The sequence below is a fragment of the Prunus avium genome, chromosome 1 (genome assembly GCF_965620075.1).
Source record: "Prunus avium chromosome 1, drPruAviu1.hap1.1, whole genome shotgun sequence".
Taxonomy (NCBI): Eukaryota; Viridiplantae; Streptophyta; class Magnoliopsida; order Rosales; family Rosaceae; genus Prunus; species Prunus avium.
In genome coordinates this window covers 46,111,728-46,137,977 of record NC_142284.1, presented here as the reverse complement: position 1 = coordinate 46,137,977, position 26,250 = coordinate 46,111,728, and the positions used below count along the sequence as shown (strand labels likewise).

Sequence of the window (26,250 nt, the reverse complement as noted above, 5' to 3'; positions counted from 1 at the left end):
ACCCAAAAATAAAAATAGATGCTTCATAGCTTGACCTTAAAAAAGTACGCAAATTGTATAAGTACATGATCACAAATTGCTTACTCTAAGCCCTCGGAAGAGGTAACGATAAAATACGGGACACGATAATTCTATGGCGTAAAATACATGTTATGAAGTTGTCAACCTCAAGCCATCGAAATAGGACTACTTTCAGAAACATCTATATCTGAATATATTCAGATCTTGAAGTACTTGTATCCATCCTCTGTGTTGGTCATCCCCTCTTCCCAATCACCAATTCTATGCCCACCAAAAACTATCTGTTGAATGCCTAGATATCTGCCAACAATAAAGCAAGGAAACAACGCAATGTAGTCAATATCCGTCCAGTCAAAGATTGAGACATCTCTCTTTAGATTATTCAGACTTACTCTGAGCTCAAGACGGTCAAGCAGTTGAGGAGCACATCCACGGCAAAATAGTCAGCTGTACCAAGGTCTACCCTGTTGTACATTTATATTTGAACTATCACATGGACAAGAATTACAAAGTATTACAAAACAAAAATTCAACTAAGTTCTGCAACGCATACCAAACACGACCCCAGTTATCCTGAAACTCAACATCACTGATATCATGAAATGAAGATGGCATCACTTTGAAACCCTTATCCACATCATAGAGGGGATTATACTCCATGGAAGAATTTGCAAGCTGCCATCAATGCTATATTAGCACATTTCAATTGTTTTACACAAAGCAACAACTATTACTAGAATTTTAAAGCAATTGACAAGATGAAGCACTTTCTGCAAGTTTCTGCATATGTTTTATAAAGCAAAAGGACCTGATACAATTGCCTCTTGCGTTAGGAAAAAAAAGTTGTAAGCTAGTTGAATAATGAACTCAGTTTGTTCGCATAGCCAAGTACCATCTACAAAAATACTCTGCATAGCATATAATTGATACTATGTTACAATCTAATACCAACAACGCCAACAATATGCCAAACTGATGTGATAGGGACTTCAGTTGTATTAGATTCTGTGGTATAAAAAATATGCAACACAACACAAATACTTCAGAAACCAAATCTCTTCCACTTTTTACTGGTCTACACCCAAATTCCAGTTGTATTATACTGCAAATCCTTTTCCTCCCAAATTTTCAGCAACCGGATGACGCATTGATGAATAAGAATGAGATGTTATAAGCCCAGTGAGGCAAACAAGAAACAGGTTCCTTTTTGAAAGTTGTAAATGGTTCATTATCAAAAGGCTGACTGTAATTACTAGGAGTGTATGCATTTCTGACAACAGGATGTTGTTATATATGTCACTAGCATTACCATGATTGCCACAAAACCCCTGATCACCCCCCATAGTCAAAACCCCTCGCCACTCCTATCATCATATCTTCATATGTTGAATACCAATATACCATTTTAAGATCACCAATCCGGCTAAATTATTCAGAATTACCAATATACCATTTTACAAATGTTCAGTAAAGTTGTAAGAACTTAAGGTCTTAAGCGATAATAACTCACAAAACAACAAAGTTAGTCATAGCAGGCCATGGACGAACCTGCAGATTAGTAGAATTAAAGGCACCCAAGCGTCCCATAACATACCATGACTGAATAACCTGCATAAATTTCCCAGTAGAATCAGTGGAAATAATAAATCATCCAGATAGGAAAAAAGAGTGTTTTTCTAAGGCCTAATGTTCAAAATACAGAAAGGAAGCAATTGGAAATACACTGCCAAAGAGCTCGACGTCACGATCAGATGGCGATCCATAGAATTCAAACCATATGTAGGAATCAAGAGGATTGAAGCTGCCAGGCACCAAAAGAACATTTAATAATATTAAAGAAAAAGCGTAGTTTGCATTTTTTTTTTAAATTTTACAAATCAAATGGAACACTAAGCTACGTTATGCAGACAAGAAAGAAAGAAAGATGAGAAATTTACTCTCTGAAGGTGACTTTGAAGGCAAGGACAGAACCGGTTTTGGATTTACTGAAGTCCCTACCCTTCTTGCGAACTCTTTCTTCAACCCTTTTCCTCATGAGTTCAGGGTTGCCAACGCTATCTCCAAGAACCGCTCGCAGCTCAGCATCGTCTTTGCAGGCGTCTTCCAACACTCTGCGAGAGGGAGGGAGGGAGAGAGACCCAACAGGCAACAGGAAATACATAACAAATTAATAAATAATAAATATGAAAAAGAAAAAGAAAAAAAGGAAAAACAGAGAGAGAGCACTACTTGGCCCAGGCAGGGTAGTTGTGAAGGCGATCGTGCTCGCGTTTCCTCTTCTCTTCACGAATTTTAAGAAGTCTGCGTCCTCTGGCAGTGGTTCCTGAGCCTTTGGCACCACCACCGCCACCCAGACCCAGCTCACTGGTACTGGTATTGGTGCCATTGGCAGTGGCACATACTAGTAATAAGAGCCGAGGTGGCTTTGGCAGATAGGAATTGGGATTGGGGTAGACCGTTTTCTTCTTCCATAAATGACAGTGGGATTCTTCAGTTCTACTACTATTATTATACGGGAGTATAAACCCGCCCTTGGCTCCTGTGGCTATGGCCGCCTTCATTTCATTTATCCACTCTTCTATTCTCTTTGACAAGAGAAAATGGGTTTCTAAATTCCATATTCTCTTTTTTCTTTATCTCCCGCAACCGCAGGAGCGCAGTTAATGAGATACTTTCTCTACTAGAGCAAGAGCCCATTCTGTTTACCAAAGCCGGAAACTTCAAAGCCCATTCTATGAATACGGGAATTGGGGTGATTTTCAGACAGATCAGATTGGAATTAGGAGATTCCAATTTCAATCCAAAAATATTCGGAATGAAAATTCTATTCCAAATTCATTCTAAAAAATTTTGGAATAATATCCATTCCAATTCGGAAACTCGGAAGTTTTGGAATATTTCGAAACTTATATATTTTCAAATTGTTTTGAAAAATTTCAAAAATTATTTCAAAATTCTAAAAATGCCCAACCGTTTGAATGATTAAAATCGACTCAAAATTAAAAACTCATACATTAAGCTAAGCTTGTAAAAATATTATACATTAGTACTTATATGTTGTTATCCTTTATGAAATAACTTGTCCAGATCTATTTGGTCATCAAATTATATTTAGTTCAACATGAAATTAGTAATTGTGTGTAGTCTAAGCTTGAAACTCCAATATATTTCAGAATTCAAAATTTTTCGGAATATCTAGATACATTCTAATTCCAATTCAATTTTTATCAGAATTTTCGGATTTCATAACTTTAGGATGTCAAAATTTATTTGGACTTGCCAAAATCGGAAATTTTTGAAACGAAATCAGTCGGAATTGGATTTTCTAATCCAACTTGCGATCTTAGGGCTCAACTCAAAACTTTTGTTGTTGGTTCGGTTAGGACTCAAGTCAAACCGACGCATTTACTTGCATTTAGACATATCTAAACCATACAAAAGATTATTAAATGCTCAAAAACTCCGTCTGAGTACATCCATGAATAAGGTGTTTGAGGGTAAAGGGCAATGTTTAAATATCACACATGTTGCCTCTATTTCAAATTCTCGATAAACTCAACAATATTTTACATGTTTTAATATTTCCCACAATATTTTATTTGTTCATCAAGTTGTTTCTGATAATCAATGTCACATAACTTTCACATCTCACTCCTCATGGATGTTTTGTGAAGGATATAGCTTCGGGGAGAGTTCCATTTCAATTTTTCCCTTCATCCCCTTCTTCGATGTGGGAAGAAGTCTGAGTTCGAATCCCCCTTCATACCTGAAAAGTGAACAGTTGGTTTGATCTATCTTGAAAAGTCTGGGAGTCGTAGAAATCGAAGCATAGTTTCTCAATTGTTCATAGCTCAACGCATCAATTTACAGTACTACTTTAAGTCATGTTAAGGTTAAGCGCATGGAGGTAGGTCATAGATTAAAAATAGAAAAAGATCACATTGCATAAGAGTTACTCATTCCTTATGTCCATCCACCAGAAAATGGGAAGATACACATAAACCAGTGGAGAAGAGGAGCTTTGCTTCCTCCAGATTCTTTTATTAATTGGAAATAAAGTTTTGGTAAAATGCCAAATAGGAACTCGTGGATAGTAAACCATGAGCGTGACATTAGATATATAGTTGGGCCGTCGAGAGATCAACAGCAACATCAACATTCCAATCCAACTAAACTCATGGTTACGAGACTGGCTTCAAAACATACATTTTGCATGCATGAGAGCCCACGGTGGCTGTCAAGTTTCCAACAAATCGTGCCTTCAATGTCTTGTGCTGCATGACAGATACATATCAGTAAATATCTCACAATACAATACGGCTGCAACGGAGTAGGAAGAACTGAGAAAGAATGCTAATTAAGGCCTGATGTTAGACCAGATAATTATAGGTTATACCTCCCAAAGGTCTCTTGCTTCAACAACACTGTTTGTGGGGATTCCAACATCATCCCAGTTAGCTGTAATGGAATTTCGCAAAGCACCTCGGTTGACAAGGAGTAAAGCTACTCTGTAGCCTGAGAGCGGACCAGCCCAAAACTGTTCAAAGTAAATAAAATTGAGAGTTGATCAATCTCACAGACAGTGACAGAATTCTTACGGAAGCAGAACAGCAGCCTACATATATCAGAAGAGATTGCTGACATTTTCAATTTTACCTCAAGATCTCCTTCCATTCTGACCTTTTTGGCTTGCACACCAAGTGGATCTGTTACAGTTAATCAACACAGTTACAATTCTGGGTTCTATTAATGCAAACTCGTTCAGTCACCAGGAAGGAAAACAAGTGTCTATCTAAAGGTTGTAGTTAGTTACCTTGGTTTACAGAGATAACTTCTTTATTTGCAACGATCTCCATTGTCTCTTTTGTGATATTTCTCACATCACAACCAAGAAGAAGGGGAGCCTGCAGCATGGCTTATGTGTTACCAAACCGATGACCTTAAACTGCACATATCATATAAAAGAAGAGAAAATGTTTATGGTACCTTAGAAATGGCCCATATGCTAAAATGGACTACATATTCATCTTTTGTCATTCCTCCGTTCCCCACTTCAAGCATGTCAGGATCTGTTGAAATTCAGCAGATAAATCTCTTACTGAAACATCAACAATGTGCCTAAATGACAGTATAGGTAAAGCATAGTTGCATTAGAATACTAACCATTCCAACCACCAGGTCTGGCAAATTCAGCATAAACTTCGTTCATGTCTGCTCTAGAGACCATACTGCCAAGGGAAATGCAAGAAAAGTATTATGTGCGACCCATATAGAAGACCAATTTGAGAGTTCATTGGTAGCACACTTTTCTACCTTTCCCATGTATCAGAAATGTCATTAGTAGTTCTCCAACTATTTCCTACTTTAGCACCCCATAGAGCAGGGTGCATATCTCCCCTAAAAAACAAGAACAATTAGGGATTACTAACAAAAAAGAAAACAATTACATGATTTTTTAGTTTTAACAAACAAGATCATTACCATTCACAAAGAGAAAAGAATATGGGACGGCCTGCTTTCATCAGAGCTCGGGTCATTACAGGATATCTACAAGAAGATATAGAAATCTTTATCTAAGGTATACCTAATACAGGGAAACTTAAGTGCAGGCAGGAAGAACAAACATGAGTAGCGTTACTGCATTATCATCATAGATATTTTATTTTACCTAACAGTTGGCTTTGAGCCATCATTGTTACAGTTATCATACTTCAAATAATCAATTCCCTGCAAAAAAGTTGCAGTATTTCAAGATCCTATGACCAAATATCATCATTGCAGATGTCATGACTCCTTCTGATTAAAATCATTTCAACATATCATACCCAAGCAGCAAATGTGTTGGCATCTTGTTCTTCATGGCCAAGTGAACCAGGCATTGTTTTGCTGCAAGTAAAGTACCTGCAAAGTATAATTGCATGCACTATTTGTTTAGTTGTAACAAATATGAGTATATATCAACATTCAACAACAAATATGCAGCATATATTTTCTGTATTGGAGTGTATGAGAGTCATGTTACCCTGCATCTGAGTAGATTCCTAGCTTAAGACCCTTACTGTGGACATAATCCGCAAGAGATTTAATGCCTGATGGAAAGGTTGATTTCTTGGGCGCTAGATTACCCTGAATTTGAAATCTCATACTTAGTAAATCTCCATATCTTTTTTAACCATTCTAAAAGCCGGATTGTTTATGATTAAAAATAGAACCTTGTCATCACGAGCAATTTCGGCCCAGCAATCATCTATAGATAGCAAGAAATGAAGTATGTCATCATCTTCTGACTAAATTGGAAATTACGAAGAGAAAAAGAAAATAGCAATGTACCTATGTTAATGTAGGTATATCCAAGTTTAGAGAGACCGGTGGAAATCAGAGCATCAGCTGTCAAACCAGAGAAACAAGAAGCATTATTAAACCCTAATAAATTAGTATATGAAGCTTGGATTAGGCATGAGCTTTGGTTACAGATTAGGCATAAGTTAAAGTTACCGGTTGCTTTGATCATTTTCTCATCAATTTTGCAGTTGAAGTGATTCCAACTATTCCACCTGATAAAAAAGAAAACACCTGATTAATCCCACAAGTATTTGAAAAGGAGTGAAAATATAAGGAAAATGAAAATTGCAGTCAGCCGTGAGACATTTGAAGGGTCACAACTTCATAACTACAAATGCGAGAGGAATCACTGTGTAGTAAATAATGATGAGATTTTCCCTTATTATTAAAATCAAATAGGGGATTAGTATACAGACATGTATATGAAACGAATGTAACATACATAGTTAGAACTTAGAATGCCTGTCATAGTTCAGGACACTCATTCGAATTACTAGAGTAAAAGTGCTAGGAGGAGTAAAACAAAGCATCACTGCAATTCAGAAAGGGAACAAAACAGAGAGGAATCACTAATTTTGCAGAAAGATGAGTGAATCCTTGATATTTGATAACCGAAACAGCTAGCTAAAACCAACTAAAAACAGAGAGAGAAGCAGAGAGAGAGCTAGCTTAGCTTACCCCATGGGAGGAGTCACTGCAAGCCCATTGGCAAGCAGATTCCGTCTGTGCTGCTCTTGGGTTTCTGGCACCATCATTCTTGTTCTCTGCGAAGCAGAAACACCCATTAACATGGGTGGTGATATAAATGAGCAGAGCATCAACGCCATCACAATCGTCGTTGTTGGCACTACTGCACCGTCGGCGTCCATTTTCCTCATGTTCAACATTTCTACCAATACTACTACTCTGCGTCTGCTTCTTCTTCTTCTTTGCTGTCTCTTACTCTATCACTCCCTCTCCTCTACTGCTCTCCAGTCTCCTTACACTCTCTCCAGTCTAGACTCTAACCTAATGAAAACTGAAAACATGACTCTGTTGTTGACTTTGATTTTGACAAGAAGATTTGTTTTATGGATAACCTTTTTATTTTTTAGTTTTCCATTATGTATATTTAAAAAATAACAACTACTACAAATGAACTAAAATTGAAAATGGAAAAAAATATATATTTAGAATTTGCCTTTATTTAGAAAGCAATCATCCCTCAAGTTTGCTAGGGTCAGCAAGACACCTCAGTATCCCACACCAATCATTATGATGCCAGCTGTCTATTATTTTGACCACCCTTTTTCACTTATTTTTTCTCTTCCTTTCCGTTCCCTCTCGCCTGGGATCCACCTTCGCCTTTTTTGTTCTTCTAGTCTGAACTCAATCCTCCCCCTTTAAGTCCCTCTTTCTCCTCCAATTCAAATCAAACTTTTCTCCCTCCTCAGCAACAACTTTTCCCTCTCCTCTTCCAAATACTCTCTCACAAATTTTCATCTAAGATTTGTGAAATTGTTATGGGACATGAATTTGGATTTTAAAGCTCAAGCTTTTTGTAACCCCTAAAAAAAACCATGCTTTAATATCCTCGTGCATTTTGATGGGTAATGAAAAAAAAAATGACACTGAGATTAAGAGGTTGAAGGACTGACTGAAGGTTAAGTTAAGACCAGAAAAAAAAAATTGAAAAAAAGAGCGTTGTAGCAGCACTTGCAGGCGAGAGAGAGAAAAAAAAAAGCAGAAGGAAAGAGATAAATAAGGAGAGAGATGAGAGGAAAAGGGCAGTCAACATAATCAGTGCCATCAAGGACAGCATTAGCTACATCTGTGGCTTCAGCACGGGTTGGCCGTGGAGACTTGTTCATTGATTCAAGCATCTGAGTGGCAGTGACCACAGGCTTCCCCACAAGATTACACTTATATATCATCATTTTCTGTGCCAGGAAGATTTTCTTTCCATTCCAAGATCATCACGGGCAACCATGAATGAATCAGTCTCACGCAATATCTCATCAAAGTTTATAACTCCCTCCTGGTTCTCAAACCTTTAGAAACCACAACAAACACACATTCACTTGTTAACTAATGAAAATAATGAGAGACAGAGAGACAGAGAGAAAGAGAAAGAGCATGCAGACACAAGCTGCTCATGTCAGCGTTGTTTATAGCTGATTAAGCATATAAGATATACGCTCAAAGCAAAACCAAAAAAAACAAAAAAATAAAACCGCAGGATCATCTTATTACATCATCAATGCCTGTATAACTAAACATTGAAAGCAGCAGCAAGGTTAATAGCGCATACCTTTGACATCAATTGTATGTGCTTGGCATGGGGTCCAAGAACTTTACGGACATTAACAAGATCTGATCCCTTGCGTTGCGTACAAATGAAAGAGCAATCATATCAATCTTGTTGGGCACAGCCCATTCCAGAATATCTTCCTTATCCTTCTCCGTCAGCTTAGGAAGATCCACCACAACACCAGGAAGACTGACATTTTTTCTCTCACCCAGCATTGCAGTGTTCTCACAGCGGCACCTAACTGTACCAGCTGCTGGATCACAAGACAACACAGTGAGGGTAATGGTACCATCTGCACATAAAATGGTATTTCTAGGCTTCAAGTCCCCGGCCAACTTGTTGTAGCTCATGGAAATCATCTCTTGGTCCCCCTTGATGCTGTAATCAGTAGTAATGGTGATTTCCCGCCCTTCCTTAAGTTGAATAGGTTTGCCACCCTTGAGGAATCCAGTACGAATCTCAGGCCCCTACAAAAGAGAAATGGCAATTTCATGGCAATGCTACTTCAAGCATATAAGAAAGTATGACATGTTTCATTTCCCCTTTTCTTCATTTTAAATTTCCATTCCCTTTCCGCTACCCTACTCACTTAACCCATAAATAAATAGAGGAGAGTAGACCTTGGTGTCGAGCATGACGGCGCAGAGGATCTGGGTGTTGTGCATGGCAGTGCGGAGATTGTTGAGGGTCTCCTGATGGTAGTCGTGGGTCCCATCCCATGGGAGAAGTTAAAGCGGGCGACGTTCATGCCTGCCCTCAGCAGCTTCTACGCCATCGCCACCGACCGGGAGGATGGGCCCAACGTGCAAACGATCTTCGTCTTGGGGATACGCCCATCGTTGGGAAGCTCCTTCATTATTCCTTCGATGTCTATGTTCGCCATTTGTTCAAATTGGATTGGATTGGATTTGAAAATCTTTCTTTCAGCACTCTATCTTCTTCACCTTCACCTACACCTTCAAATTAAAATGAGAGAGAAACTCAGTCTAGCTATCTGCTATGAAGCTAAGCTAGCAAACCCCTCGTGCTAGCAGGCAGCTGCTGAGATTGAGAAGAGCACAGGCATGCATGAGATGAGGACACAGGAAACCAATGGACGGTGTGATACAGGATCGTAATCGTAGGTAGGAACGAAAAGGCGTTTACCCGCTGTAAGTTTGTAACCTCACTCTCACTCATACTCCCAAAAGACAACAACTTAAAGGTAAAAAAATACAACCCATGGCACACGGCCCAGCCGCCTCACCAAGAGAATATTTACCACCCCGTTTCTTTTCTTTTCTTTTCTTCCTCAAGTAATTTGAGAGATATGTAACCAAAGAAAACTTAAAAAAACTAAAATTCATAGGCTCAAACGAAGAACAATTTGAAGCTCGAGGACTTTGGCTCAGCAGAGTGGTTTAGTTATGGAGGGTCCATATTTCAAAATTTCCAAAAGAAACAACATCAATAAATTTGAAAAAACAAAATCAGAGAGACATATAAATATTATTTGAGCCAAATCAAAAGCTGAAAAAACCGAAGAAGAGAGAAAAAGAAAAAAAAACTTTAGTAATTGAAGTAGTAAAGTATTTGGTTGTAGATGTCGGGCTGCTTTCTAGAAAAAGTGGTGGGCTAATTTTTTTTTTTTTTTTTTTGGGGATTGAGCTTACACAACTAAGCCTGATTTGTCTCTCTCCGGAGTCAATACTAGGCTAGAGCCCACTCTAGCCCAAGCATGGATCTGTCCTTGTTTAGGAGTGATTCTAGATATGCTAATAATCACTTTTATAGAAAATCACTTCTCAAAATAATAACTTTAAGTGATTTTATAGAGAAGTACATGAGAATTGCTTCTCCCCATAATCACTTAAAATTATTAAAAGTGATTATATGGAGAAGCACGTGGGAGGTGCTTCTCTCCGTAAGTGATTCTCGCCTATATGCTCTCAAACAAGCCCTTAACCATATCTTTAGACAACAAAATTTAATAAAATAATTAAGAAATCTTAATATAATGTATTTGTTTGGCTAACCTCATAATATAATTGTTGACACTAAAAAATGGTTCAGCACTTTTGAGCTCAACTTAGTAATGAGGTTTGATGGATGATGGGTGAAGGTGAGGACCATCACCCAGTGTGTGAGGATTTGGACAAGCGATAAATATACAGAAGACGAGATATACGTGGTTCACCCTTAATGAATGGACTACGTCCACGGAGAAGTGTATTCTCATTATTATAACAATGTGTATTTACATTTGTACAAGGGGCTTGGCCCAAATATAAAGAGAGAAAGAGAGAAGCCCATGACTGAATATAAAGCCCAGCCTAGGAGGAACCCTCAATGAATGGAGAGTGGTCTCCTCTTATAGGTGAGGGAGAGTCTATACATCTTGTAATATTCCAATGTGGGACTCTTTGCCTTGCTTAGATTTGCCTAGTTGCTTGGTCAGATATGGTATAAACAATAATGTATATATTTTTACAAGTATCAATTTATAAATGTGTGGTCATGGCATTCATATGTGATACTGGAATTTGGGGTGCATTAAGGGTGGTTGAATGGTGATATGGCGATGTGTAGTAGGGCCATGTGGTGCATCTTGTACACATATTATAATTTGGGTGGACGATATGGTTTATTTTCCCCATTTTGGGAAATAGTATCTATAAATATCCACTTATATTATAACACATATACTGTATACATGATCTACCACGTGACTATATTACCATAGTATTTTATAATCTCTAGGCAGTGATTGTGGCAACAATTGTAATGGAGGGGGCATTGATGTTGGTTAGTGGTGGTACAGAGAAGAGATGGAGTGGGGAAGAGGTAGGAACTAGGAAAGCGGGGCGTATTTGTTGTTCTAATTCCTTTTTATCAAGCCTTCTTATATTTTTATTTTATTTTAACTTCTAAATTAAATTTTTGATTTTTTTTTATAACTTTAATGACGGACGATTCAAAGTGCAAACTAATTTTTGATTGTTGATATTAAGTGAGTGCATCAAGTTGGCACCAAATTATCACTTTTACCCCTTTACGTTTTTTTTTTGACATGATTGATCATTAACGTTACCACACTTACATCAAATTAGTCTCTCCGTCAAAATTTATGTTAAATTGATGACGTGGTATATATGTGGAGCTCACACGTGCTATGAATACGGGAATAGGGGTGATTTTCAGACAGATCCGATTGGAATTAGGAGATTCCAATTTCAATCCAAAAATATTCGGAATGAAGATTCTATTCCAAATTAATTCTAATTTTTTTTGGAATAATATCCATTCCAATTCGGAAAATTCAGAATTTTTGGAATATTTTGAAACTTATATATTTCCGAATTTTTTTGATAATTTTCAAAAGTTATTTCAAAATTCTAAAAATGCCCAACCATTTGAATGATTAAAATCGACTCAAAATTAAAAACTCATACAGTAAGCTAAGCTTGTAAAAATATTATATGTTGTTATCCTTTATGAAATAACTTGTCTAGGTCTATTTGTTCATCAAATTATATTTAGTTCAACATGAAATTAGGAATTGTGTGTAGTCTAAGCTTGAAACCCCAATATATTTCAGAATTCGGAATTTTTCGGAATACCTAGATACATTCTAATTTCAATTCAATTTTTATCAGAATTTTCGAATTTCATAACTTTAGGATGTCGAAATTGATTTGGACTTGCCAAAATCGGAAATTTTTGAAACGAAATCGGTCGGAATCGGATTTTCTAATCCAACTTGCGATCTTAGGGCTCAACTCAAAACTTTTGTTGTTGGTTCGGTTAGGACTCGGGTCAAACCAATGTATTTACTTGCATTTAGACATATCTAAACCATACAAAAGATTATTAAATGCTCAAAAACTCCGTCTGAGTACATCCATGAATAAGGTGTTTGAGGGTAAAGGGCAATGTTTAGATATCACACATGTTGCCTCTATTTCAAATTCTCGATTAAACTCAACAATATTTTACATGTTTTAATATTTCCCACAATATTTTATTTGTTCATCAACTTGTTTATGATAATCAACATAACTTTCACATTTCACTCCTTATGGATGTTTTGTGAAGGATATAGCTTTGGGGAGAGTTCCATTTCAAGTTTTCCCTTCATCCCCTTCCTCAATGTGGGAAGAAGTCTAAAAGTTCAAATCCCCCTTCATACCTGAAAAGTGAAGAGTTGGTTTGATCTATCTTGAAAAGTCTGGGAGTCGTAGAAATCGAAGCATAGTTTCTCAATTGTTCATAGCTCAACGCATCAATTTACAGTACTACTTTAAGTCATGTTAAGGTTAAGCGCATGGAGGTAGGTCATAGACTCAAAATAGAAAAATATCACATTGCATAAGAGTTACTCATTCCTTACGTCCATCCACCAGAAAATGGGAAGATACACATAAACCAGTGGAGAAGAGGACCTTTGCTTCCTCCAGATTCTTTTATTAATTGGAAACAAAGTTTTGGTAAAATGCCAAATAGGAATTCGTGGATAGTAAACCATGAGCGTGACATTAGATATATAGTTGGGCGGTCGGGAGATCAACAGCAACATCAACATTCCAATCCAACTAAACTCATGGTTACGAGACTGGCTTCAAAACATACATTTTGCATGCATGAGAGCCCACGGTGGCTGTCAAGTTTCCAACAAATCGTGCCTTCAATGTCTTGTGCTGCATGACAGAGACATATCAGTAAATATCTCACAATACAATACGGCTGCAACGGAGTAGGAAGAACTGAGAAAGAATGCTAATTAAGGCCTGATGTTAGACCAGATAATTATAGGTTATACCTTCCAAAGGTCTCTGGCTTCAACAACACTGTTTGTGGGGATTCCAACATCATCCCAGTGAGCTGTAATGGAATTTCGCAAAGCACCTCGGTTGACAAGGAGTAAAGCTACTCTGTAGCCTGAGAGCGGACCGGCCCAAAACTGTTCAAAGTACATAAAATTGAGAGTCGATCAATCTCACAGACAGTGACAGAATTCTTACGGAAGCAGAACAGCAGCCTACATATATCAGAAGAGATTGCTGGCATTTTCAATTTTACCTCAAGATCTCCTTCCATTCTGACCTTTTTGGCTTGCACACCAAGTGGATCTGTTACAGTTAATCAACACAGTTACAATTCTGGGTTCTATTAATGCAAACTCGTTCAGTCACCAGGAAGGAAAACAAGTGTCTATCTAAAGGTTGTAGTTAGTTACCTTGGTTTACAGAGATAACTTCTTTATTTGCAACGATCTCCATTGTCTCTTTTGTGATATTTCTCACATCACAACCAAGAAGAAGGGGAGCCTGCAGCATGGCTTATGCGTTACCAAACCAATGACCTTAAACTGCACATATCATATAAAAGAAGAGAAAATGTTTATGGTACCTTAGAAATGGCCCATATGCTAAAATGGACTACATATTCATCTTTTGTCATTCCTCCGTTCCCCACTTCAAGCATGTCGGGATCTGTTGAAATTCAGCAGATGAATCTCTTACTGAAACATCAGCAATGTGCCTAAATGACAGTATAGGTAAAGCATAGTTGCATTAGAATACTAACCATTCCAACCACCAGGTCTGGCATATTCAGCATAAACTTCGTTCATGTCTGCTCTAGAGACCATACTGCCAAGGGAAATGCAAGAAAAGTATTATGTGCGACCCATATAGAAGACCAATTTGAGAGTTCATTGGTAGCACACTTTTCTACCTTTCCCATGTATCAGAAATGTCATCAGTAGTTCTCCAACTATTTCCTACTTTAGCACCCCATAGAGCAGGGTGCATTTCTCCCCTAAAAAACAAGAACAATTAGGGATTACTAACAAAAAAGAAAACAATTACATGATTTTTTAGTTTTAACAAACAAGATCATTACCATTCACAAAGAGAAAAGAATATGGGACGGCCTGCTTTCATCAGAGCTCGGGTCATTACAGGATATCTACAAGAAGATATAGAAATCTTTATCTAAGGTATACCTAATACAGGGAAACTTAAGTGCAGGCAGGAAGAACAAACATGAGTAGCGTTACTGCATTATCATCATAGATATTTTATTTTACCTAACAGTTGGCTTTGAGCCATCATTGTTACAGTTATCATACTTCAAATAATCAATTCCCTGCAAAAAAGTTGCAGTATTTCAAGATCCTATGACCAAATATCATCATTGCAGATGTCATGACTCCTTCTGATTAAAATCATTTCAACATATCATACCCAAGCAGCAAATGTGTTGGCATCTTGTTCTTCATGGCCAAGTGAACCAGGCATTGTTTTGCTGCAAGTAAAGTACCTGCAAAGTATAATTGCATGCACTATTTGTTTAGTTGTAACAAATATGAGTATATATCAACATTCAACAACAAATATGCAGCATATATTTTCTGTATTGGAGTGTATGAGAGTCATGTTACCCTGCATCTGAGTAGATTCCTAGCTTAAGACCCTTACTGTGGACATAATCCGCAAGAGATTTAATGCCTGATGGAAAGGTTGATTTCTTGGGCGCTAGATTACCCTGAATTTGAAATCTCATGCTTAGTAAATCTCCATATCTTTTTTAACCATTCTAAAAGCCGAATTGTTTATGATTAAAAATAGAACCTTGTCATCACGATCAATTTCGGCCCAGCAATCATCTATAGATAGCAAGAAATGAAGTATGTCATCATCTTCTGACTAAATTGGAAATTACGAAGAGAAAAAGAAAATAGCAATGTACCTATGTTAATGTAGGTATATCCAAGTTTAGAGAGACCGGTGGAAATCAGAGCATCAGCTGTCAAACCAGAGAAACAAGAAGCATTATTAAACCCTAATAAATTAGTATATGAAGCTTGGATTAGGCATGAGCTTTGGTTATGTTAAGCTCATAATTTCATACATATACATGCCCAAATTTACTTACTTCTTTCGCTTAGTTTCCTAGATTTCTATGTTATTTGCCTCTCTTTGTGTGTTTTGTAGGCAAAAAGAGCAAGAGAGCATAATTCATGCAATTCAAGCATGTTAAGGCCTAATTTGGATGAATGGATGAAGAGCTTAAAGACAAACTCATTTTGGCTACAGCCCCCTGCCAGTCCAGTTCCGTAGGTCACATTACAAGATTTGTTTCAGCAACCTACACAGCTCGGATGAGGCCGCATTCTTCATGAAAGTTGTTCCAATGGGTGTGTACTATAACATATCCAAAATTCAGCCTCATTGGATAAATATGGAGTCTGTTACCTAGCAAACACAGAGCCATGCTCAGGATGGATTTTATCAGCGCGCAAAATGAGTTAGCAATTTGTTTTGGCCTTAACTTCCTCCTCCGACCTTGGATTGGCCCAAATGATATATGGCTGGAAAGAAGACATTCTGAACTTCAAGTTTGAGTGCTTAAAGTCTTAATTTGCTTAAGGGAAGCTCAATTCGTAAGCCCTTGAAGTTGCTGGTCATGCTGACCTCAGGATGAGCTATTGTTTCTGGTTGGAAGCTTGGTCATGGTGAGCTAGGCATGAGCTATTGAGCTGGTTGGAAGCTTGGTCATGGTGACATGAAGATGAGCCAGGTCTGCTGGTGGGATTTATTGGTGAAGTGCATCAACCAATTCAAATTTTCTAATACAAGTGCATCAACCATTTCAGATTTTATAAAACAAGTGTTGTATGCATTAGCCATATTGAATTCAGATTTTTCACTTCCTTAGGCCTATAAATAGGGAGGTTCTCTAAGCTTGTAAACACACCCCAAGGGGGGGAGCTCTCAAACACTTCTCTAGAGCTCCCTTCCCTTCTCTCCCTCAAATTCTCTTAGTTTTGCTTTCTAGTTCTCAATTCTAGCTTTCTTTAATGTTTTCTTAGTTGTAATTTATTTTTCTTGTAATGTACATTCTTTCTTAAGTATTCAAGTTTAATTAGTTTCCAAGTTTCAATTATGGTTTTTGTTCTTATTCATTATGCTTATAAGTTAATATGCTAGTTTGAATGATTGATCACCATTTAGGCTTGCATGTTAGCTATCTTGGTTTGAATTAAGAGTATACACCATGCTTTAATTCGAATTGAACTATGAATAGGAAGAGTATGTATGGACATTCGACAACAGGAATTAGATACATGCTTGGTTGTTTAAAATGTTCTTCTATGCTTAATGGGTTCCTAATGCTTAATTTTAGGTTAGACAACAAATGATCAAATTAGGGAATTAGGAACACAAGGTTATGACCACACACCATGGCTTAATCATACTTTAGCTAGAATCAATCCATTAATCTAAATTGAACTTGGGAACTTATTTGCTTGAGTTACTTTCTTATTTTCTTCCTTCTTTCATGTTCTTTGTTTTTGTTTTTGTTTTGTGTAGGAAAACTGAATTGGATCATTCAATCACCAATCCCTGTGGAATCGACCTCGCACTTACATACGCTAAACTACCAACGGTTCGTGCACTTGCGAGTATCACAAGTTGAGGATGCAGCTGAATCCATTTTGGTGCAGCTGAAATTTACACAACATGTTACAGATTAGGTATAAGTTAAAGTTACCGGTTGCTTTGATGATTTTCTCATCAATTTTGTAGTTGAAGTGATTCCAACTATTCCACATGATAAAAAAGAAAATACCTGATTAATCCCCACAAGTATTTGAAAAGGAGTGAAAATATAAGGAAAATGAAAGTTGCAGTCAGCCGTTAGACATTTGAAGGGTCACAACTTCATAACTTCAAATGCGAGAGGAATCACTGTGTAGTAAATAATGATGAGATTTTCCCTTATTATTAAAATCAAATAGGGGATTAGTATACAGACATGTATATGAAACGAATGTAACATACATAGTTAGAACTTAGAACTTAGAATGCCTGTCATAGTTCAGGACACTCATTCGAATTACTAGAGTAAAAGTGCTGGGAGGAGTAAAACAAAGCACCACTGCAATTCATAAAGGGAACAAAACAGAGAGGAATCACTAATTTTGCAGAAAGATGAGTGAATCCTTGATATTTGATAACCGAACCAGCTAGCTAAAACCAACTAAAAACAGAGAGAGAAGCAGAGAGAGAGCTAGCTTAGCTTACCCCATGGGAGGAGTCACTGCAAGCCCATTGGCAAGCAGATTCCGTCTGTGCTGCTCTTGGGTTTCTGGCACCATCATTCTTGTTCTCTGCGAAACAGAAACACCCATTAACATGGGTGGTGATATAAATGAGCAGAGCATCAACGCCATCACAATCATCGTTGTTGGCACTACTGCACCGTCGGCGTCCTTTTTCCACATGTTCAACATTTCTACCAGTAGAAAATAAGATGCAGAAAATTTCTGATGTTTGATTCATCTCCAATGGGAGGTATTTATAGCTATACAAAGAGTAGAGATGCAGCTGTACTAACACTAACACAGCTTTAAAGAAGATTTTGTGTCATTAAAGGACTCGAACCTTGACCCTCAAAGGAAGAGGGCTCACTCACAAACCACTACACCAAACTTGATTTTGTAATATTTATTCAATTAAACAATATTTATATAAACAATCAACGGTTTTAAAAATTAAAAAAAAATCATTTCACCACATATTTACACAAAAACTGCAACAAAAATACAATGTAGATATCAATTATATATATATAAACAAAATTAATTTAATAGAAGCAAAATGGAGGAACCGAGATGAAAGTACTAAAATGGAAACTGAGATGCAGAAACGGAAACTGCAATGCAGAAACAGAAATTGCGATGCAGAAACGGAAATTGCGATGCAGAAACGGAAATTGCGATGCAGAAACGGAAACTGCGATGCAGAAACAGAAACTGCGATGCAGAAACAGAAACTGCAATGCAGAAACTGAAACTGAAATGCTGAGCCTGGGCAAAAATGCTCAACTCTAAAGTTAAACAAAACAAAACAATAGTTTTTTTTTATTCAAAACATGTTGGGAGAGAGGGAATCAGACTGAAAACCACCTAGAATGTAAAATAGGTTATTCATGTTTCTGTTTTTTGCATTGCACATTCCATTTTCTGCAATGCAGTTTCCGTTTTCTGCAATGCAATTTCCGTTTTCTGAGAAACTAACGGATTTGGGTTATGTTTTTAAATGAAAAGGGTATAATTGTCTTTTTAATGACTAATGTAAGGTGGGTCAACAAATCTGGTCTTCCTCTTTGGCATAATCCAAAATAACAATTCTTTTCTAGGTATTAAAACCCAAACCAAAATATCAAATGTCTTAAATACTAATAAGTAAAGTTATCTATGTCTAATACCTAATTTTCCTATTTATTATTTATTGCTTCTATGCTTCAACATTATTAATTCATTTATGTGGTATACATCAATGATGGTTGTTGTCAACTAGTCTAGCACCACAAAGTAAGTCGGTTTTGTGTTATTTTCCTCCTTCTTGGGCTGTTCAAATTAGACGTATAGAATAGGACATTAAGAGAAGACCTTTGTTTGTGCAAATAATCTCGCGGGAGAATATTCGCTTCTAGATCCTTCAACCTTCGATCTTCCTTCTCTCTCTTCCTCGATTCCTGTAAAAAGATTGGAGTAAATAGACCACACCCGGGGGGTGTTGGCCAAAGGCCCTCCGATGCCTAAGTTAGTTCGAGTGTTTGTAGGAAAACAATAGCTAAGCAAAGGGTACGGAGTTTGTATGGTGTAAACCGGGCGGCCGGAGCCGTGTGTGGTGGCCGGAGCCGTGTGGAGAAAATATGGAGAATGGAGAGTGGAGAGGGAGAGAGAGCTTCGGGTATTTTCTCGGGTTTTAGATGTAGGTTTAGATGTACCTTGAATGATGAATGAAGTCATCTATTTATAGGAGCCTCGGGGCTAGGGTTTCGTAGAGATCGAGTCGGATAATATCTGAATTATCTCGTTTAATTATAAGATAATACCCGATAATTAAGATATTATCCCTTTGATAAGATAATAACCAAGTTATTGATATTATCTCATTAATTATAAGATAATATCCCTTTATTATGATAATATCCCAATTAATGGTATTATCTTTATTAATTATGAGATAATACCATATAGTTAAGATATTATCCTGATTAATCAATTATCCCAATAAATGGTTTAATTAATTAATTTAAAGGATAATCTTCTTTTCCACGTGGCATGCTCTGATTGGAGACGAAAATATTTGCTCCCACAAATGCCCCCCAGCTTCTGCATGGCGCTTGTGTGGCATGTAGGAGATGAAATTATTTTTCGGACTCTCCAACTGTATCTGGGCTTTCTTCTGCGAGTTGGACTCCTTTTGCAGATCAGGTTCCCAATTAGAGTAGGCTTCTGACTGTTCTTGGAGTTGGATTCCCAGTAGGAATGAGCTTGCGATTCCTTTTTGACCCGGGTTGTCCAGCTTGTATAAATACAGGGCTTCTCTTCACTCTTTCTCACATCGCAAACTTAACTTCTCTACCTTCTAGCTTGAGAAAGATCTTGGAGAGTTTGTACTGCTTGTCGAAGAGAGGAGTTGCCTTGCACAAAGTAAGTCGAGCAAGCAAATATATATTTTATATATATTTTTTCTGATTTTTGGCAGCAAGGTTGTGGTCCAGTATGGGTTGGAGCTAACGCAATAAGGCCTGGTGCAAGTGCTGGGCTCATGGAGAGAGCATGGAGGAGTTGAAGAGAAGGTGGCTGAAGAGGCAGTAGTCGATGGAGCAGGAGAGGATGCAGCCGATGAGGCAGTGGCAGACGTCATAGATCAGGCATGTGAAGCTGTTGAGAGCGTGGCTGATCAGGTGGACGCCGAAGAGGCTGCAGATCAAGTTTCCCTACCGGCGCTTCAGAGTAGATGAAGACTCCTTTATTTCTTTTCAGCTTTTGTAGTCTGCTTTTTGTTTAGAACAACTGGTCTTGTTTGACCTATCTTCTTTTTTGTTTGAACTCGGCCGGTTGGTCACTTTGCTATGGAAATTTCAGCTATTATTTTTTCAACTTCAATTTGCATATTGACTTGTGAACTGCTTGAGTAACCGGCTAGTGTCTTGGCTGTACATTTCCCCTTAGGATTTTTGCAAAAGCCAGGGTCCCTCTTAAGGGATTCCGGGCGTATTTTGCATTTTTCCGGAGAAAGCTTAGGACGCTTCTGGTCGTTGCCCTGCGTCTCCCTTAGGACTCTTTTTATGGGCAACTGTATGACTATCCTGCCTCCCTTAGGAAACGGATAGGAACCTGGATATCTCCCTTAGGAAATTCCTGGCGCACCCTGCGTCTCCCTTAGGACGCTTTTTTGTGGGTTGCGTCTCCCAAAGGACGCTTCTGATCGTTGCCCTGCGTCTTCCTTAGGACGCTGCTTATGGACAATTGTATGACTATCCTGCCCCCCTTAGGAAACGGATAGGAACCTGGATACCTCCCTTAGGAAATTCCTGGCGCACCCTGCAGCCCCCTTAGGATGCTGCTTTGCGGGCTACGTCTCCCGAAGGACGCTTCTGGTCGTCGCCCTGCGTCTCCCTTAGGACGCATTTTATGGGCAACTGTTTGGCTATCCTGCCCCCCTTAGGAAACGGATAGGAACCTGGATATTTCCCGCAGAAAGCATGGAGACCTCCTTTTAAGAAATTCCTGGCGCACCCTGCGTCTCCCTTAGGACGCTGCTTTGCGGGCTGCGTCTCCCGAAGGACGCTTCTGGTCGTCGCCCTGCGTCTCCCTTAGGACGCTTTTTATGGGCAACTATATGATTTATCCTGCCTCCCTTAGGAAACGGATAAGAACCTGGATACTTCCCTTAGGAAATTCCTGGCGCACCCTGCATCTCCCTTAGGACGCTTCTTTGCGGGCTGCGTCTCCCGAAGGACGCTTTTGGTTGTCGCCCTGCGTCTCCCGAAGGACGCTGCTTATGGGCAACTGTCTTTTGTTGTGGCACATTTTGGAATTTGCAGTAGTTTGCTTCTCTTCTTCAGAAATGTGCTGGGTTCAGTCATCTGCTTGTCGATGAATAGTAAGCCATTGTCAGTAACTGGTGATTGTGGGTAGCCAAATCGACAGATGATGTTTCTCCAGATGAATCGTTCCACGTCAGCTTTTTTTAGTAGAGGATAGAGCTTCGGCCTCGATCCATTTAGTAAAGTAATCAGTGGCGACGATCATCATTTCTTTATTAGCTGGTGCCGTTGGCATGGGGCCCACTAAGTCGATGGCCCATTGCATGAAAGGCCACGGACTGTTCTGCGGATGGTAGACTTCGGCAGGCAGGTTAGGAACCGGTTTGTACCGTTGGCAACGATCACATCTTTTGACATACTCGGTCGAGTCGTGGCGCATGGTAGGCCAGAAATAGCCTATGTTTAGAGCCTTCTGGGCGAGTGACCTGCCCCCAGAGTGGTTGCCACACTCGCCGTCGTGAATTTTGTAGAGGACCTCAAGTGTTTGAGGGTATTTTATGCAGGTGAGATGAGGGCCGGAGTATGATCTACGAATGAGCTTGTCGCCTTGCATGTAGTATCTCGCGGCTTTTTGTTGGACCTTCCTAGCTTCGGACTTATCCGTTGGAAGATTTCCATTCACCAAGTAGTCGATGATGGGGTCTTGCCAGCTGGGGTCTTCATCGATCTGCAATGAGTCGATTAGCTCTATTTCTTCGATGCTTGGCCAGTCAAGGTGTTCTACCGGGATGGAGCGTTTGAACTGGGTGTCCAGCGCTGATCCTAGGCTTGCCAGCGCATCTGCATGGGTGTTCTCCGCCCGTGGAACTTGTTGGATGGTGAAAGTAGGGAATTCCTTCAAAAGTCTTTGGACTTTGTCGAGGTACTGGATCATTCTCGGATGTTTTGCCATGTACTCGCCTGAGGCTTGATTCGTGATCAGCTGGGAGTCTGAGTAGATGGCCAATCTCTTGATCGACAGTTCTTTTGCTAGGCGTAGTCCGGCGAGCAATGCCTCATACTCTGCCTCGTTGTTTGAAGCAGGAAAGCCTAGTGTGATGGCTTGTTCCAATAAAGTTCTATCTGGGGTGATTATGACGACGCCTGCCCCTGCTCCTTTGTGGTTTGACGCTCCATCTACATGTAACTGCCACATGTCGTTAGGTAGGTTTGAATCGGTGGGGGAGGTATCGTCTGCTTTTTCCTTTACTTTCGTGACCAGCTTCTCTTTTTCGGCTGTTGGAGTGAACTCTACAACAAAATCTGCTAAAGCCTGAGCTTTTATAGCGGTTTTCGGCCGGTAGAGGAGGTCGTATTGACTGAGTTCGATAGCCCATTTCATGAGTCGCTGAGAGGCGTCGTGGCTATGAAGGATCGATCTCAAAGGAAATTCCGTCATGACGATTATCCGATGCGCTTGATAGTAGGGCCTTAGCTTTCTTACGGAAACTACAAGCGAAAAAATGAGCTTCTCCATTTTCGGATAGCGAGTCTCTGCGTCGAGGAGAGCTTTTGAAGTGTAGAATACCGGATGTTGTGCCCCCAGCTCTTCTCGGACGAGAGCTGAGCTGACGGCTGAGTCGGACACTGCCAGGTAGATGTATAAGTCTTCGCCTGGTATCGGTTTTGAGAGTAGGGGAGGTGTAGTGAGATAGGTTTTCAAGTTTTGAAAAGCTACTTCGCACTCGTCATCCCACTTGTCCTTGTGTCCTTTCCTCAAGGCTTTGAAGAATGGCCTGCACTTGTCGGTAGATCTCGAGAGGAATCGGTTGAGAGCCGCTGCTCTACCCGTTAGACTTTGTATCTCCTTTGTTGTGGCAGGTGACTTCATGTTGAGTATAGCCTTGATTTGATTCGGATGTGCCTCAATTCCTCTTTGGGTGACTAAGTAGCCTAGGAATCGGCCAGACGAGACTCCGAATGTGCATTTGCTCGGGTTCAACTTCATGTTGTATTTTCGGAGCAGGCTGAATGCCTCGGCAAGGTTTGTGATGTGGTCTGCTCGCTGGGGAGCTTTGACTAACATGTCGTCTACGTAGACCTCCATAGTTTTACCGATTTGCTCCTTGAATTTTTTTTTTACTAGCCTTTGGTAGGTTGCTCCGGCGTTCTTCAGCCTGAAGGGCATGACTTTGTAGCAGTATGTACCTCTTTCGATGATGAAAGAGGTCTTTGCTTTGTCGTCTTCATGCATCATGATTTGATTGTAGCCGGAGTAGGCGTCCATGAAGCTTAGCAGTTGATTGCCGGAAGTTGAATCAACGAGCTGATCAATTCGTGGCAGTGGAAAGTTGTCTTTAGGGCACGCCTTATTGAGGTCGGTGTAGTCGACACACACTCTCCACAGGCCTTTATCTTTCTTTGCTACTAGAACAACGTTCGCCAACCATTCTGCATATGAGACTTCTTCAATGAAACCAGCAGCTAGGAGCTTGTCGATCTCGGCTTCAATGATGGCAACTCGCTTGGGGGCAGAGTTGCGTCTCTTCTGCGCTACAGGCTTAATTGCTGGGTTGACGTGTAGGCGATGGCAGATGATCTGGGGATCAATGCCTGGCATGTCGGATGGCGACCATGCGAATACGTCTTTGTTGTTTTGGAGGAAGGCTGCAAGCTCTACCTTTTCCTCCTGGCTTAGGCGCGAGCCGATCCGCGCTTTTCTCTCTGGCTTGTCAGGATCAAGGGGTACTAGCTCGACGTCCTCTTCGGGCTTCCATCCTTCTTCAGGAGAGACCTCCGGACGGATTTCCTCAACTTGGTCCTGATTCTTTGATTGCTATTGGGGAGTAGCTATTCCCTTTCCTTTCTGGTCTGCTCGACTGTCAGGAATGGGATTTGCCTTCTCCTCTGGTTGCTCTACTCCCTTCATATCTGCCTGATTTACAGGGAGGAACTGTGTTTGCTTGCTTCTCTTCAGCCCTTGAGCTGAGCATTTCCTCGCCATTGCCTGATCACTGTTGATCTGACTGATACCGTCCCCAGGGATAGGGTAGCGGATTTTCTGATGTGTGGCGGAGGTGATGGCGTTGATTTTGCTGATCCATGGTCTGCCCAGAATGCCATTGTAGGGCGAGACTTCATCAATGACCATGAATGTTTGCGAGCTGATTACAGGTGGGGAGTAGACGTCGAGATCTATCGTGCCTACGGTAACCGTTGTTGCGCCATTGAAGCCGGTTAGTGACCTAGCTGATTTGTTGATTTTTGTCTCTAAGCCCATCTGCTGGATGACTGCCAATTGTAGGATATTGGCTGCACTGCCCTCGTCTGCATGGATTCGATCGACCATGGCCTGAGCAATTTGAATGCTAATGACAAGAGCGTTGTTGTGTGGCAGATCGAGGCCGACTAGATCTTTCTTTTGGAAGCCGATCACGGGATCGTCTTCTGCCGGTGGGAGACTAGTGGAGATCTGGGAGATGACAGTGGCCTGTTTGATTTTCCTCTTCTTTTCCTTGCTGGTCAGCCCAGACTCCTCGGAATTAGCCAGGATTGTGTTAATCCTTATGACTTTTTGAGGTGGCTCCTTGGCGGCATCGCGATCCTCGATTCGTTGGATGGCCTGCTTCGCGATGAACTCCGTGCAGTGACCTTCTCTCACGAGTTCTTCTAGGTGCGCTTTCCAAGCAAAGCAATTATTCGTATTGTGCCCGTGTGTCGCATGGAAGGCACAATACTTTCTGGTATCCCTCTTATCCGGATCTCCTTTCAAGGGTGGCGGTCTTTTTACCCAAGGTTTGTCCTTTACTTGGGCTAAAATTTGATGTATAGGGATGGAGAACTTGGTGTAGTTCTCCTTTGTCGTAGCGTCTCCTTGTGGGCGCGACCTACGTTTGTCTTTTTCCCTGCTGCTAAACCTGTCGCTTCTTTGGCTTGCTCGCTTGGTCGGCTGATCTTCCCGCTCGGTGGACTTCTTCGCGGCGATTCGATCGTCATCCCAGAGCGCGTAGCGTTCCGCAGTCGTGAAGACCTCTGCCAGAGTCTGGCTGGGAGTGACAGTCAGCTCGCGGTATAAGTCGTGCTCAGCTGGAAGACCTTTCTTGAATGCAGAGGACGCGATTCGGTCATCGCATCCTACGATGTTAGCCTTTTCTGCTTTGAATCTCTTGATGTAATCTCGAAGAGATTCATTGGGCTTCTTGCGCAGGTTGTACAGGTGGTCAGGGTTCTTCTTGATCGTCCGATAAGAAGTGTACTCTTTGGTGAAGACATAAGCAAGCTCCTTGAAGCTGTTGATCGACCCGGAGGGCAGAGTATGGAACCAGTCCTGAGCTGCTCCTCGCAAAGTCATTGCAAACACCTTGCACATTAGCGCGTCTTCGGCTTTGTAGAGAATCATAAGGCTCTTGAAATGCTTCAGATGGCTTTCGGGATCGGAATCCTCTTTGAAGCAGGTGAAAGAGGGCGTTGAGAATCGTTTCGGAGGAGTAGCCTGCTCGATTTCGGCAGTGAAAGGTGAGGAATTTGCTCGGTCTACTTCCATGCGTAGTGTATCTTCAAAATTTCCGCCAATCTTTAAGTCTCGAAGTCGGTTATTTACAAGCTTCTCAACGTCTTCCACACGCATGGTTAGTCGGTCACGTGGGCGACCTCGACGATTTGGACGACGCTGACTGACTTCCTCGTTGGTTCGCGAGGGTTGACCTTCTCGGCTGCGCTGCCTTGGCGGCGTGTTGGTAGACTGCGCTTGCGAGGTATTCTCCTCTTGGCGGTGAGAATTGGTT

General features: G+C 40.3%; 2 protein-coding genes and 1 pseudogene across 3 annotated transcripts; all 3 read right to left on the bottom strand.

Moving 5' to 3' along the window:
- Nucleotides 1-5: 5 nt before the first annotated feature.
- LOC110763887 (structural maintenance of chromosomes-like protein, putative (DUF3531)) lies at nt 6-2,869 on the bottom strand. Its single transcript, XM_021966772.2, has 7 exons — nt 2,251-2,869; nt 1,959-2,132; nt 1,744-1,822; nt 1,570-1,629; nt 575-696; nt 414-485; nt 6-321 (listed from the first exon to the last, which is right to left on the bottom strand). The coding sequence occupies exons 1-7, from the start codon at nt 2,580-2,582 to the stop codon at nt 219-221; spliced, it is 942 nt and encodes a 313-aa protein (XP_021822464.2). The 5' UTR covers nt 2,583-2,869; the 3' UTR covers nt 6-218.
- Nucleotides 2,870-3,936: 1,067 nt separating this feature from the next.
- On the bottom strand, nt 3,937-7,446 carry LOC110763907 (alpha-galactosidase 1). Its single transcript, XM_021966804.2, has 15 exons — nt 7,042-7,446; nt 6,517-6,575; nt 6,352-6,408; nt 6,234-6,268; nt 6,044-6,147; nt 5,847-5,922; nt 5,690-5,748; nt 5,503-5,568; nt 5,335-5,418; nt 5,185-5,249; nt 5,008-5,090; nt 4,835-4,925; nt 4,678-4,727; nt 4,418-4,558; nt 3,937-4,295 (listed from the first exon to the last, which is right to left on the bottom strand). Exons 1-15 carry the CDS (start codon nt 7,248-7,250, stop codon nt 4,203-4,205), a joined length of 1,272 nt encoding a protein of 423 aa, XP_021822496.1. The 5' UTR covers nt 7,251-7,446; the 3' UTR covers nt 3,937-4,202.
- A 1,168-nt stretch (nt 7,447-8,614) lies between these two features.
- Nucleotides 8,615-9,957, bottom strand: LOC110763908 (pyruvate kinase, cytosolic isozyme-like; annotated as a pseudogene). The gene is made up of 2 exons (XR_015833811.1): nt 9,274-9,957; nt 8,615-9,120 (listed from the first exon to the last, which is right to left on the bottom strand). The product of XR_015833811.1 is annotated as a pyruvate kinase, cytosolic isozyme-like (transcript).
- Between the last annotated feature and the right edge of the window lie 16,293 nt (nt 9,958-26,250).